General features: G+C 37.7%; 2 protein-coding genes across 3 annotated transcripts; both read right to left on the reverse strand.

The window, feature by feature from the left end:
* Positions 1-6255: 6255 nt before the first annotated feature.
* Positions 6256-9361, reverse strand: LOC126782517 (COP9 signalosome complex subunit 5a-like). Its single transcript, XM_050507774.1, has 6 exons — positions 8918-9361; positions 8020-8301; positions 7789-7936; positions 7592-7674; positions 6726-6803; positions 6256-6612 (listed from the first exon to the last, which is right to left on the reverse strand). Exons 1-6 carry the CDS (start codon positions 9314-9316, stop codon positions 6523-6525), a joined length of 1080 nt encoding a protein of 359 aa, XP_050363731.1. The 5' UTR covers positions 9317-9361; the 3' UTR covers positions 6256-6522.
* Positions 9362-10173: 812 nt separating this feature from the next.
* LOC126782833 (protein KAKU4) lies at positions 10174-15266 on the reverse strand. Of its 2 annotated transcripts, none has more exons than XM_050508160.1 (10): positions 14875-15266; positions 14501-14571; positions 13804-13889; positions 13271-13350; positions 13059-13180; positions 12646-12822; positions 11793-11982; positions 11504-11593; positions 11056-11143; positions 10174-10948 (listed from the first exon to the last, which is right to left on the reverse strand). In XM_050508160.1, exons 1-10 carry the CDS (start codon positions 15125-15127, stop codon positions 10528-10530), a joined length of 1578 nt encoding a protein of 525 aa, XP_050364117.1. In that variant the 5' UTR covers positions 15128-15266; the 3' UTR covers positions 10174-10527. The 2 variants fall into 2 exon arrangements, with proteins under 2 accessions (XP_050364117.1, XP_050364116.1); XM_050508159.1 differs by having other exon boundaries at positions 11056-11152.
* Positions 15267-15578: the final 312 nt, after the last annotated feature.

The following is a 15578-nucleotide window of genomic DNA, read 5'->3' on the forward strand; positions in this document are numbered from 1 at the left end:
ATTTATAATGGAAAATAATATATTATTATATTGATTTTTCAGCCCAGCGTTTCGGAGCAATTGGACTGGGATCGGACCCTTCTGTGGCGAAAAATAAGGAATTACAAATTTGTTATTATAATACCCGATTAATTATACCTAACGTAAAATTATTTAAATGTTGGTCTAAAGTACACTGCTACTTGAGCCGTACAATAATTTTGTCCCCTGCAAAATTAATTATAAATTGAGGCATATTTAGGACTATAGATTATGTTGTTCAATTTGTCTCATGTGAAATCCCTATAGAAGTATTTCAGGCTTGATTACCATTAGAATACGAGACAACCAAATCCACTGTCATCTGAGGACATACCGTATAAGACTTCATACCTAATTTAGTTAGGAAAAGTCGTTTCATTTCTTATACGAATGATTTTAGAGTGAGAATGTATTATCTTAATGATGTATAAAATTTGAGACATATGAAATGTGAGATATGGAAAATGTGAGACAGATGAAATGCGAGAAATGGATGGAAAACGGGTGGGTGAACTAATTTGTTATGTTTAATTTTTTTATATATACGTAATTAGGATGGAAATGCATCTTATTTTCTCTTGTTTCAGAATTGATTGAGATAAATATTTTATGTGAATAGGTATAAGTCATCTTGTCATTGTAATAACCTTCATATCTGAAACAGTACCGACCACGCAAGTATACATGTCAAGATTAACGTACAAGATATTTGGTGAATTAGGACAATTGTATTAAGTTATATATGGGTTTTTTTTACCTATGCTTAAACTTAATTTGATCGATTATGACAGTCACTCGTCATGCACGCTTGATATGAACGTTTATCTGTAATTGTCTGTTGCTAAAATATCATAATTAGTTCCCTAATGCCTTGCCATGCCAAGGTGTAATTGCTTCGATCTTAAAGTGTAAAGCGTCTCATACTAAACAAGATGTAACTTTTATTGTGTCATTTATATACCCCAACTACTGTCTTTACGTCACTTTTACTTGATTATCCTATATGTAGGTAGTAAAGCATATAATCTTCGATTCTCACCATGACTACGAGAGGGGATTCATGACTACATGACCTCATTTATAGGGCATTTCCGAAGAAAAAATTGTCATAGACTTTTGAAATTGCACGAGGCAGAGGACCATAAACACAAGCAATAAAATGAATTCAGACTAATCTGCTGCCGTAATCGAGTTTGGCTTTTCCTCAAAACCAGTTGGTGTACGCGTCTGCATTGTGAGTTGTAATTGTTTCGGTATTGCGCAAGAGATTTCAAAGGATAATTGACCCCTAAAATTGTGCTACCTGCGCGCACCAGAATATGATTTCCATAATTATAGGCCAAGACTGTTTGAATCTTGAAACATCAAAGAAGCCGATGCCTATAACGTAAATCTGCTCATCAAAACTCTTCGACCCTCGAATTAGAAATTTAGAATTACCGTACCTATGAATATTAGCGTACGTTGCCATACGTACTTCAGAAATTAAATAAAGTTTTTACTGTATTTGTCAACGAAAATAAATCCAACATCGATCTATCTCTTTCATTGGTTTAAACTGTAAAGGTCCGTGTTTCCTATGTAAGAAGCTACTCATTCTAGGTCAGGAGCTTCATTATAATGTCTAGTGTCAAAATGGTTTTGGCTACCACCAAGTTTTATTTCTTACAGGTGAAGTATTACATGCAAGAACCCGTGAAAAATAGTGGACTAAATATTGAAAATTAATCCGAGGCTTTTGGTCAAAATTAGACGCCCACCATACATACATAACATGTGGAGAGAGTAGGTTAATTTGGTTTAACATCTTCATACCCGATCGGTATAAACTAGGAAGTAGGAAGATATATAGACCAATGGTCATTAGTTAGTAACGGAGATTAGGTCAAATTACTAATCAACGAGACTCTGGAAGGGATGGACGAGCTAAATTACAAGCCTCCCTGTAGATAAAAAAACATATTGCAGTCAAGAAGCAGCCTCTAATTAATGACTTTTACAGCAACTTTTTTCTATTCTCTCTGCATTTTATTTATTTTAATCGATCTGCAGAATGTTCTCATGCGAATTATATTCATCTGGGTACGTGTATTTTTACATATAAACAATTAAACAAACAGTGGTATAAACAAACAGAGAATCATGCATTGAAACAGACTTCTATAGCGACAGTGCTATTAATTGAACTTGCTGAGAGGTTGCATCGTTCAACAACTCATTTCCAAACCATGCGCTACTTGACTTTGAATTCGACCATTTGAATCATCCTAAAATTCTGTACGGATTGAACGATCCTTGTACCACATTACCACACCAGACCCAGATGAAGAAGAAGAAGAAGGAACTTTCCACAGTAAAAGTCGGTTCGTTAGGTGAATGTAGGGGTGGACATAAATTACTTGAATCATGATTCGTCCCGGAATTTACTGGAATGGGACGGGAGAGAAGTTTAAAAACGTGATGTCAGACGAATAAATTATATCTCACTCCGTCTCATCCCGTTTTAAATTTCATTTGAATTTTAACTATCAAATATTTTATCATCACCATACATTTATAATTTATGAGAACACCTTAGAAGCAAATGACTAATTTCAAATAATGAATTTTGGACCTTGGTTCATTACCTAAAGATAAACAAGTCCCGGTTAATTTTCTCATTAATATATGGTTCGAGTTATATGATATACTTAAAGACGATTTGTATATTACAAATTTCTATGAACTTAGCAATTATAACCTATCTAATCTTATATACAATATATAATTATATATGTTTCTCTTGTATGATAAAACTAGAATTTTAATGTACAATATTTATAACGCTATAATTCGAATGATTAATTTATTTTTATAATAATTTAACTCAGGGTATCGAAATAGATGATGAATGATATTTGAAACTTTTATATGTTTCTTTTATTATAATAATTCGTATTAAAATTTTATTTGTAGTAAATTAAATATTTATTATTTAAAGTCCCGGAAGATGGGATATGCCCGGTCTAATCCCAATGGGATTGATCCATGGTGTAACAAAATTTTAAAACACAAATTTTGTTCTAATCTCATCCCAAATTTAATAAGTGGGACGAGATGCAAGATTAGGCTCGTCTCGTCCCATCTCGTGCCCATCCCATGTGAATGCGCGTGATCTTTCACTACTTTGATTGGGACTAAGAACTCACTGCCGATTAGCAAAACCAGATTATTATGAGTTAATATCAGCAACGGTTTTAGACAGCATCTTTCCTATTCATAATAAACCCTGTAATAGTGAAACTGGTCCAGGGTTTTTGGTTCCAGAGGACCCACCAGCTTCATTTAGGTCCCTTCAAATTGGAAACCCTACCCTTTACGACCAAATAAGAGAGAATTAATTATAAGATTAACACAGATCGAAATGTACGTAAAGCAGATAGCCTCATTGTAGGAAAAGAAAGGCAGAGAGCAAAGATGCCATGAGAGAATAATTGCTAGCTGCTACTGCTTCTAAAGATGAAGCGTCCTCAGTCAAGGCCTCCAATTTTATTGGCACCAATGCTTTCGTGCACATCACTAGCTATCTAGGACAAGAAGATTCTCGATCATAAGGGGTATAGCTAGCCATGGACTTTGCAATCGTGTACGTGAGTGTGATCGAGTCTTCGTTCAATTAGTACTTATATACCCTATTAACAGCAAAAGGTTTAACCAATATCTCGATCAGCCTATGTTCTTAGTTTTGTACGGGAGAAATGATGGGAGTTCCGAGACCCAACGTGTGTAACTTTTCTGGAATCAGTTGATGGGGATTAGACAATTCACTTAGCAAGTGGCTTGAGCATTTTATTTGTGACAGTATTCCTTGTGACCCTTTCTCTTTATAATGTTACACATATATACTTCATTGACTGTATAATTAAGCTTGTTTAGAGGATTCTGATGTTTAATACGGTATTCGAGTTAGGAATGTGTATTAGACCTTTGGTTTTAGAGGGGGTTATGGTTGTGTGATATGTGTATTAATAGAACTTGATTCTAAAGGATACTAGGTTCTAAAAGATAAATTGGTCGAGCGTTTAGATTCAAATCTGAAGTACCTAATCACTTATTTCTTGCATCATGGGATTAAGGTTCTGGAGACTAGTTGTTGTTTAACTCTGCTAACCTTATACCTTCACTTTAAAATGAATTGAGAGCTATACCTTACTTGGTATAACCTCCCCCAGAAATTCATAACGACTTATATTTTGTGGGAAAATCTATCCTACGCTGCTGTATAACATACAGCAGCACATCAGACAACACAATCTCACTACCACCATTGAGTGTAAATTCTGACATCCCCTGCCAGCCATTCATCCCCTGCTGTATAGTATATAGCAATGTATCACAAACAAACCCATGTTTTGTGAGAATAATTGAACAAGAGAAAGAAATTAAAGACAGCAGGTTTGTACTTTTCACTTTTCAGTGCAGAGAATGGGCAGACATTGAACTTAACCATTCATTATAGTATTCTGTTTGAAACTTATGTTCCAATGGAAGACCTAGTGACCATCCTTAAGACATGTAGTAATGAGTCTGATGCCCAAAATCAAATTTGGGGTCCTCACGTCTTGAATTTGACTTCGTAATAGGAGAGGCATGAGGCATCTAATTGAGAATTTTGCCTGCCATATAAAATATTAACACATTTTCTCAAATTTGAAAGACCTACTTTCCTAACAAAGTGCATAGAGAGAGATGTGGAAATCAACCTCTTCTTCAGGTTTCATTTTCACTTAGGATTACTTGATTCTGCCATCTCTTTCTTTGTTTAAGTTACGCTGAAACAAAACAAGAAGAGAAAACAAAGAATGAATGATTTTGGATTCTTAGGCATCTCCCTATCCCTCTTTTTTTTTTTTTTTGAAAGGCTCCCTATCCTTTACATGCAAATAGGAAATTAAATTGTACACCAAGACATGATAAACCTCCAAGTATGACTATCTAATTAAGGTGGGCATGAACTCATCAAGGCACATGGATCATCAATATGAAAGCACAAATTAAACTAGTCCACAACTAATTGAGGAGCATATAAATCTTTTCTATTTGGGAAATTCCTAAGTGAGCTCATGAAATGTCCCCCCCATCATTTGAGCTACATGCCAACCCAAAGACACTGCATATAGTTAGGGCTATATCTAGGCTAGTGGTGGAGGGTTCTTGGCATGTGAAGTTGTCACAAGTGATCAGAAGTTATATACACAAAAGCAGGGTTAGATATCAAGCTAGCTAGGTTAGCTAAACTCAAAAGAGGACCATTGCCTGTGAACCAAACCTTTTTGTGATCTTGTAAGAATCTAATCCTAGCTAGCAAAATGGTGGGGAGAGAGAGAGACACACATAGAGAGATAGAGAAGAAAGGAGTTGGGGGGAAAGTCATGAGAGGCATGATTTGCTTGGAGAGTCCACACAAAACCCACTAAAGATAAAAAGTGGGAAGATTTGTTGAAGGCTTTTTTCTCTATAGTGGGGATGGTGACAACTGAAAAAGATGGGTATTGGTGACAAGAGGTCCCAAGTTCAACTTTGCCGCATCTGCATATAATCTCTGCACCAAAATATGATCATGAAGAAGACGAAGAAGTAAGAAGCTGCTGCAGAAGGAAAAAGACCCACGAGGTTTTGCTTATCTCTGCATGTGATAGCCACTAATGCTTTGAACCTGCACCTTGATCCTTCATATCAGATATCACCGTCCAATTTTCTTGCCAACCATCCATTTCTTCATACAGAGAAAAAAGGTCACAGTGTTGCATTCGGTATCAGTCTGAGATTGTACCTTAGCCTTGGATTTGTTTTCATGTGTTTCGGACTCTCTCTATTTCTAGCCAACATGCTGTTGCCACCAAACCCATCTGTTGGGATTTCTAGCTAAATTGGCAACGCACTAAACACATCATAGCAGAGCCTCATCGACAATATGTTGTCAAAAACACATGATGCTTCGGTTGGTGATTACCGTGATTTAGTTGCATGTACTCCGTTTCAACCTAAGAAGCCAAACCAATTTCTAAGTGTTGCCTCCTGAAAAGTCCAAAGCAGCCACCACAGGCTTTGCTTGTCTATCTCATATTACAATATGTTCCTTTAAGGACATTCAAACAAGAGTAACAAGAGAAGTTGATTGATGATTGTTGCCCAACCCAGCACTGGAAAAGCTGAGCTAAAGTAGAGACAAAACAAACCTAGTAAGACCATAGAGGATGATAAAGGCCTACTTACAATATAACGGTTAGCTTTGTCAACAAGCACTAAATGTAATAGATATTTAGAAACTTCAGCATTAGCAAAATGGCAATCCCTATAAAACCACCATCAACACCACAGGGAGCCTCAGGGCTTTACAAAAGTATGGCAAGCAACAATGGACTCAAATATCAGTCTATAAACTGTAAACCGGACTGGATCAAAATTCGCTCAGAAACGTATATGGATAGGTTCAGTTGTTGCTGCCACCAGAATGCTAAATCAGCTTTCAATCATTGGTTCAGGGCCAGTTGGTTCGGTGCTGGATTTGTTGGATTGCCGTACGGAGTTAAAAAGAATGTCCTTGATGACCTAAATAAAAAAAACAGATAGGAATGAATTAGTTAACGAATGGAATGATACAATGAAACCTAATATATGGTAAGAAAACACTCTGCACTTCAGCTGTTCATTTATATGCTCACCTGTGACATCAGACCGTGCACCTGCTCCACAGTTATCTTTGCACTGTCCCGAGTAATTTTTGCAAGTTGTGATTCATCCTGCAACTCGTGAAAGCAGTATAATTATTATGAAATTAGGGGCATGTAACCAACAAGATGCTAGAACCTTCCCCTTAATTCACAACTATGCCCTTTTGTTCAAATAAAAAAAAGGGGGAAAATCACAATTATGCCCTGTAAAGGAATGAAAGTACCAGCTTTACATTTACAAAGTAATATGGGTCTATATCACTAAATGGCTTGTGAATGTGATCAACTAAAAATGATAGACCACACTGAAAAAGTTATGCATGGCTACTATACCAATTGGCAGTAAAATGTAGAGATAAACAGGTATATTCAGATAACAGATCTCCATTTAGTGGATTGTTCATGTTTTAATGTGTGTGGGAGTGCGTGTGCGCCTGTGTGGACTAGACGTCTTCTGATATGAAAGAGAGGAAATCATAGAAGAACAAAGAGTGGATAAAATGATGTGATAAATAAGGATCTAATCATTGGCATGTGTTTGTCTCAAAACTTCAGATATGCAAATTTGTCTTCAAATCACCATTCAAGTTTGCTTTAATATCTACAAACTCAAACATAGAATGACACAATCACTGAAAAACCCTCTTAGTAAAATTAATATGGCTGTCTTCTTGTGCTTTATGACTAGTTGAGTAAAATACATGAGTTAGAGATATGGACACCATTCTCTCACTCTAACCTTCCCTACATATACTTGCCTTTGTTCTAGTATAATTGGTCAATAATTTAGTTGAATGTGAAGAGAACTTTATCATTGTATAAAATCAGAGATATGTGGATGGGGACGTGAGACTTACATCCTTCTTTCGCTGTGAGGGTGTTACTAATGGTCCAAAGCGGGAATGAGACAAATGATTCTCTGCTTGCTCCAGCTTTTCAGCTGCATAATGAAAAGGAAATGACTTGATATTTTCTAAAATACTATAAATCTAAATCATCACAAGAAATATAACATAAAAAGTACTCAAGTAGGTTGCAACAGCCAAGGAAGTACCTAAATCCGAGATCTGTCCTGCAACATAGTCTCCATTACCCAACAAAGGTGAGGAAGAGAGAGTATTCACCCAATACTTGTTCCAGAGCAGATCCAAGAGGTGGGAGTCTAGACAAGACTTGAAATAAGTGATATCCAGAGAGTAATACTGCAGAAACAATTGGCAATGGAGTTAAGACAACAGCAAACAAAATCATCATTTAGAGAACTGTGAGATAAAAAGCCAGTAACCTGTTTGCAGTGCACACCAAAGTCCTCAATTTTGTTAAGAGGAATGGTCTGATACTCGGAGATGGTATCATCTGGAGCCTTATATCCTTCTGGGTATGTCCTGAATGCACCAATGTCAACTTTTCCAGCAGACACTGTCCGAGTTGGGTCAATAACAACAGCCAAGAAAGGCTCCTGAAATTGCTGGTTCAGCATCTGAGTTGAAACATCAATACCCGAAAGCCAGCATCCGTAACCAGGGTGAGAATGGTACCATCCAACAACATTCTCCAGTCGCCCAGCCTACACAATAACACAACCCTTAAAAAAAACTAAAGCAGCTAATACATAGGACTCAATATTTCTTACTCCAATTCTACTCCAAGTTATCTTGAAAGCTATTTGTATGTCCCATTATGAACTCTATCAACTCATTATATCTCAGCAGACAAGTAAAACGCAGGTCATGTACACACCATATTCAATGTAGTGATTCATTCACAAGCAAGGTCATCCCTTTTGCTCCTATGACATACAAACACACAATATATAGCTACAAAACCTACACAAGAACACACTCTGTAAGTGTATTAACCTTGAAACACTAAAAAAAACAAATACATAGGACTCTTAATAGAAGTACTCTACTCCAAGTTATACAAAATCACTTGAGAAACAATTTGTAAAACAATTTCCTACACGTCCTACAATGAAACTAGAGTTATATAAACACCATATTCACAAGCACAACACACTAAATAGAGCCATAAAAACCTAAACTTGAGCCTTCTAGAATAGCAATTGGATTTCTTAGGGTTTCTAAAGTAAACAATTGCAACCAATTCAGTAATGGCACGATGAGATTCCCACAGCAGAAATTAGGGTTTATAAAGAAAAGAAAAGAGAAAAAAGCAGGGACCTGTTTGTTAGTCTGGGAATAATCAACCATATACTCATAAGCATCAGCCTGGGCATTAACCCTAGTCTCGGTCCCCTCAACCGGCAAAGCGAACGCGTCCATGACGATGATGGCGTCGCCGTCGGTCTTGCCCTGCATCAGTCCCATGACCTCGATGGTCCCACCGGAGCGCGCGTGGACGACCATCTTGAGGAGCGCGAGTGCGGAGATCTTGACGCGCTTGAAGAAGTTGGTGTCGTGAAGCCAGGGCTTGTCCTGCTGGAACTTGGTCTGAGCCGCCTCGTCGTAGTAGAAGATGGCGTCGGCCGACGGGTCCGTGTTGCTCCTCGCCGGCGGCGTCTCCATCGGGATTATGTTGTTCTCGAGCTCCCATGTTTTCTGGGCTATTTCAGCGTCCATGGCGGTCGTCACTCTCCGATTTCTCACAGTCGGTTGGTTTCTAGTCTGGAAGTTACGTAGAGAAGACTGGGCTATGCATTTGGGCTCTGAAGTGTTGACGGTGATTTGATGCCCAACTGCAAGACACTTAGGGGTAAATTAGTCTTATTGGTAACATACGTGAACGTATTCAATCGTTTCCGGTGCGTATTCAACCTTTTACGGCGCGTTTCTGAGCGTATTATTGAGTTCTAAATTATAAAAACCTTGAATTATAGTCGTAACAAGGTCGGATACGTTCAGTTTAATGCAAGAGAAGATTGGATATGTTGTGAAAAGACAATTTTACCTCTGCGTGTTAAATTTTCAGTTTCATGGTTGGGCCAGTTTTGGATTGCTTAGGCTAAGGCCTCTTTTGGGCCCTCAGTTTGTATTTTTGTTTTTGCACTTTTATTTTTTGTAGGTGAAAGGAATCTAATCTTAATGATTTCCTAGAAACTCACCGGTGAAAATATCAATATGCAACGAGAACTTCGAAAAAAATTTCGTATGCACAGCACACGGTACAATTTTAGTCATTCAAAATAACTTATATGTAGAGACTAATGTGTATGTGAATATACACGTCGTGTATTGAAGATATTATATTTTACATTGAAAAAAATAAAATTAATAAGATTAGTCAAAACTAGAGAAAAGCATAGTTAGGTAGAAACTCAACAAATTCGGCACCTTTCTCGGCTGTAGTTGGACAGTGAAGACGCCTTACCACTTAGGTCTTAACGAGGCTGTAGTTGGACAGTGAAGACGCAGGTCTTCACCAATGATACATGTGCATATTCTAGATACTGAACGGTGAAGATAATGTGACTAAAAAGTTGACTCAAAAGATGTTAGCCTCAAATTAAGAAACGACGTAATACTGTACATGCAAAATGAGAAGATTGATGAGTTAGAACCCAATTAGAAGAATATTTCACATAATGTTAAACCCAAACCTACAATGGGGTTGTCAAAGTACACAATTCTGCAAATTCTACTTCTGGAGAATGCTTACGGTATCCAACTTAAGTTTTGCTAACAAGGACTAAATCGGCAGCATAAATAGTTAAATACCCAACAGTAGTTCCTACCTCACTGATAGAGAACAAGAAAAAGAAATTAATTTCCCAGATTACAATGACTAGTGTACAATAAGTTACAGGCTAAGATACATAGGTGCATTTTAGCTGTCATTTGCCGATATTTCCCCGTGATCTGCCTCTTCTGTTGTATCTGGTGAGTCTTTTTGCCTTTGGCTTCTCAACAACACCCTCTTCCTTGGCCACCACAGTGTTATTTGATTTTGGCTGAGACTGGGTCAGCTCCTGTGATAACTCATCCGGCATACTTGAACTGTTTTGGGAGCCACTTGCAGCACTGTCGTTCTCCTTTGTGCCATTTATATCATTTTCATTCACATTCGGTGCCTCGACACTGGTTTCATTTAAAGGCATAGAATCAGGGCCAGTTGCACCATCAATATCCATTTCATTATTCCTGGATAGGTCCTTCTCAAGCTCATAGGTTTCCTCCACAAGAAGAGTTGTAACTATCTTCTCATGACTTGAACTGACCTGATTTATTCCTCCATTTGGCACAGTAGTTTCTCCCCTACACAATTGGGTAAAGAAAGTGAAATATAGGAAACAAAATCGATAAATAGATTATACATGGACAATGCAACCCCAGGCAATTACAGTAGTTCAACAAACGCTAACCTCGGAGCTGAAGAAGGGAAGCCATTAGTGGTATGAGCAGTCACTTCTTTTTGTGTTGTAGAATAGGTTTGGTCATGCACCTCTGAATCTGGAACAACTAATGTATAAAAATTCAGAACTCATAACAGTATAAAAACATATGCGTTGTAGACAACTGCATCACCAAAGCTACCTGAACTCTAAACTGCCTATATCTCAATGAGTAAAGATATATCAAAAATCTACTTGCACACATGGCATACTTGATATTCTCTACTATACAGTGTCTACCTTTTAAAACAAATGTATATGCACATACGAGGATACACCAATCAAACAGTAACATATAAGCCACAACTCACATGGAACATACAGGATTTGGTTATTGCATGGTAATTTTATAAGCTGTACAATAACAACAGCATAATGCTGGCGGCACCCTGGCAACCAGTGAATCAAAGGAGCTTACATTGTATGGTTTCTCCTGCAATTGCATTCGACTGTTCAGTCCCACCAGCCAAAGCTTCTTTTGGCAGCCCATCTTGTGTCTTCCCCATAACTGAAGGAATGATAATGAGGATCCAAGTTACATTTTACTCTTTTTTATACTAGAAAATTTGGCCAGTTCAACTACAGATGATGAAAGATTACTCTAACTAAACCACAAAGGGGAATACCATCAGAGCTATGGATTGTCGATTTGCCAAAAGATGGACCCATAGTTAAATTTGCAGCTGTTATAGGATTCTAAAGCTTACCTCCCAAATTAGATTCTTGCTTTCCATCTGGCAGAGAGTTCAAAGTGCTTTTGTTTTCCAGAGAAAACGTAGACCAATCAATTTTTGAGGAAGGTAGAGACCTGAGCATTTCTTCGGTTGCCTTAGTACGCACTTTTCGTATTTCCTCCTGGATATTCCATGACCCAGTAGCAGGGGCGTCCCTTTTTGGCTGCATTGAAGTTTGAGATCGCACAGGCATCAATAATGAGAATCAACAGAAAACCCCGAAATAAAGACACGTCCTATAACACGTGCGAAGACATTGTTCACACAGTTAACAATAAAAGAAATAAAAGTTCAAGGTCAACATTGGTTCCATTACCGTATTAATAATAATAAAAAAGATTAGTGAAGATCCATTATAATCAAACTTAATCAGTGTAGGCCAATATTGTGCCTATGTTCACAGCTATCCACAGTTAATGGTAAGCTATTGGTAGTCTTAGCTGCCTCAGCATCCACAACATTGATTAACATTCTTACTTTTCAGTGCAAATACTATCTCTTCCTAAAATCAGAAACTCAGCGTGGATTAAGCTTCTAGATACACATACTAGATACCATGATCAGAATCTCATCCAAATTTATACACGATTCCAGGAAAGTCATCACCTCATTTCAAAAACTTATTTCATCCAAAATAATACAGTATATTTCAAGTTTTGCACTATCTCCGACCTCAATTTTATCTAGGAAGGGGGCAAGGGATCGTCACATGCATTTTTATCAAAAATTCAGGACCTGGTATCTTTGTAAAGGTGTAAGTAGCCTCCAAGAAGTCACAACACCCAAAGAATAAAAACAGTACACTACAAGAAATTTCATACAATACCTTGGATGTGACAGAAGTTCCACCAATTGAATATGGGGTTTCTTCATTGAAGAGTTGCAACCCTAGAGGTGATGTAGATCGCAGTTCTCCATGCTGACTTGGAGATGCCCATGGAGGTAGTGCCCGCATGTACGATTTGGCCACATCTACTGGGGAACCACCATCATCTTCAGCACCCTGCACCAATAGAATCAAATTAAAGTAAAAACCAACATGAAAATGTCGCTCCTTCCATAGAAAACATAATCATACAGAAAAATTACTAAATTGCAATTTGGTGTCTATGCCATATTTCTGACAAACTGGAGACGCAGTGGTATACTTATTTTCTATGACACAAGAACAGACATGAGGGAAGAGAGTCAGATATAAAGAGGGAGCCATGCTTCAATACCAAATGAAAGAGAACTCACTTGTGGAAACAGTATTGTTCCATGACCTAACTCTGACTTTGAAGCCGATCCCAACCTCTTCTCCATCACCCACTTTTTGGCCTCTGAAACAGCTGTGGCAGAAAGATCGGTTGCATCCATATCTGGAATATAATCAACATCATAAGTCAATTATGGAAAACTGGCAATTCTAAAAGAACTTCTATTGTGAGTTATATTGTCAGGCATCTCACTTGGTCTGGTATTTTCTGCATCTTCAGTGGTGGCTATGACTCTCGATTTAATAATCTTTATTAACTTATCAGACTCTTCCCTGGACAAAAGGCGAGGATAAAATCAAACCACTAGTAAATAAAAAATGAAGAATAATCTAGCAGAACAATGCATAAGCATATATTGTTTTCAACAGGCGACATATTTGAACCAACTTAGCCAATGTTAAACTCACAGAACCCCTCAATATGCATGCCCTCAACTTATAATCAAACCATTTCTTTCTAAAAGGAGATCTGACCAATATTGTTCCTCAAACAATATTCCTCAGCACATAAAATTGAGATCAAGAATACAGCACTCGTGGAAGTATTAAAAGTTAAAGAACAAATCGTAGAAGATATATCAATAAGCCTTTCTTTCTTACTTATTAAAAGGTGGGATACAGCTAACATAAACTAAAAAGCAGTTGATCCAGGGAAAAAGAAGAAGAGAACAACAACTGACATGTACATGTTCAATAAGGTTTTGCTTCGATGAAATACAGTATTACCTTGAGAAGGTCTCCTGCCTCAGCAGCTGCTCAATTGCATGCTTGGTTTCCCCCTGCCTGAATAGTGTTTCTGATGTCCCATTTCTCTAAGTCAACCACAAAAATCAGTAGTGCATGTAGAACAACAAGAAAAGGAGACCAGAAAACCTATATCTGTGTGGGTACGTATCATGCATTCTATACAGACATGAACTTGAAAACGTTGCTGAGGTCAGAACTTAACTAATGAGGTACAGTTCATAGTGTATGTAACCACTAAAAGGACGTTTGAACCCTAAACCCTGAATCAGGTCAATTACCTAAACCTCTAACAACAGCCCTTTTACAACCCGAGTACAATCGACTAATTATTAAAAAAACGCGCTTAGCTCATCATAGAAGTGTAGGTATGCTTATTCATTATGTCTAATGATACGAAACTGGAAGTAAAACTCTAATACGCTTAATATCTGGGTTAGTGGGAAAAATATGTATGATTTATAGCGCCAATTAAATATTGAACTTATTTATCCTATTCCACTGATATAGCAGGCAGGTTTACTCTATCCTGTTTATGCAATTTAAAGAGTGACCAGCAATACAAACATAAACCATCTTCACTATCACACACCAAAATCACACAAAAGATTAAAAAAATTGAAGCATACTGATACACACACGGCAAAAATGAAATGAAATGACATGCACATAAATTTACCTTGTTCAATCCATCATCTTCTTGAGAAGAAACATAATCATCATCACCTTCTTCATCATCGCTACCAATCTCTGAAAAAGTACACAATAAACTCCAGTAAAAATAAAAGAAAACAACCCTGTGCCGAAATAGCCAGCTATCTTTACGCAAAATTACAGCAAGAAATGCCACACATCACTCTCTGAATTCGCTACTCCTAATCCGCAACATGTAAAACTTATACAACTAAGTTCACTATAGCCTAAATTCGTTAACAGTAAAACGATTAATAACTAAGCAATAGTAATAAACTTCACTAATTCCTACTCGAAATATCGTAACACTAACTACGAGCTTAACAAACACATAGAAGAATAGGAGCTCAGAATAGGAACCTGAAGAAGAGGAGGAGGAGGAGGAATCAGAGCGGAAGACAGAGGAGAGGACCTTCCCGGCGCCGGAGACGATGGAGCGAGTAGGGGAGTAAATGAACCTGGCGAGCCAATTAGGGTTTTCAGGAGGAGGAGGATTGGCGGTGAAATTAGGGCGGTCGTAGGGAGTCCGAGTGCGAGCGGGTCGTCGGGTTCGGACAATCTTCCCGCCGGATCCGGGTTCTAGGGCTTGGCGGGATCTGGGAATAGAGTCCATGGCGGAGAGAGAGAAGGAGTTAGTTGAGGAGAGAGGTTAAGGGAGTTGTGACATATCTTCTCTAAGCTTCTGGGTTTGTTTGTTTTGGGAGGGAGAGATGGATTCCGTTGAGAAATCAAGACGACCCTGCTTTGTAGCGGTTATTTCCTTCTTCTTTTTTTAATTATTTTTGTCTGCGGAAGGATTAGAGGAGCGCAACCACTTTTTAATTTTACGACACGTGAGGCTTGTGTTGCCTTTTTTTCTCTTTCAAATTTCCATTAATGGGTTTTCTTTCCAACAAAAAAAACTCGACGTGTATCTCCGCATACTGTACAATAAAAAGTCGATGGTAACACACTAACACCCATATACTTATTAACTACGTTATTTTGAATGACTAAGATTGTATCATATAATTACACGGCCGTGCATATAAGAATTTTTATTTAAAAAATTTTCGTTATAGAGT

The sequence above is a fragment of the Argentina anserina genome, chromosome 2 (genome assembly GCF_933775445.1).
Source record: "Argentina anserina chromosome 2, drPotAnse1.1, whole genome shotgun sequence".
Classification (NCBI taxonomy): domain Eukaryota; kingdom Viridiplantae; phylum Streptophyta; class Magnoliopsida; order Rosales; family Rosaceae; genus Argentina; species Argentina anserina.

Excerpts from the sequence above, each read along its gene's own strand:
- LOC126782517 (XM_050507774.1), bottom strand. The coding sequence starts at position 9,316 with ATGGACGCTGAAATAGCCCAGAAAACATGGGAGCTCGAGAACAACATA. Across the intron at positions 8,302-8,917 it reads ATTCCCAGACTAACAAACAG|GCTGGGCGACTGGAGAATGT; the intron begins GTCCCTGCTTTT and ends GTTATTGTGTAG. Across the intron at positions 6,613-6,725 it reads TGCACGGTCTGATGTCACAG|GTCATCAAGGACATTCTTTT; the intron begins GTGAGCATATAA and ends TTTTTTATTTAG.
- LOC126782833 (XM_050508159.1), bottom strand. The coding sequence starts at position 15,127 with ATGGACTCTATTCCCAGATCCCGCCAAGCCCTAGAACCCGGATCCGGC. Across the intron at positions 14,572-14,874 it reads CTCCTCCTCCTCTTCTTCAG|AGATTGGTAGCGATGATGAA; the intron begins GTTCCTATTCTG and ends GTACTTTTTCAG. Across the intron at positions 12,823-13,058 it reads GAACAATACTGTTTCCACAA|GGTGCTGAAGATGATGGTGG; the intron begins GTGAGTTCTCTT and ends CTATTGGTGCAG.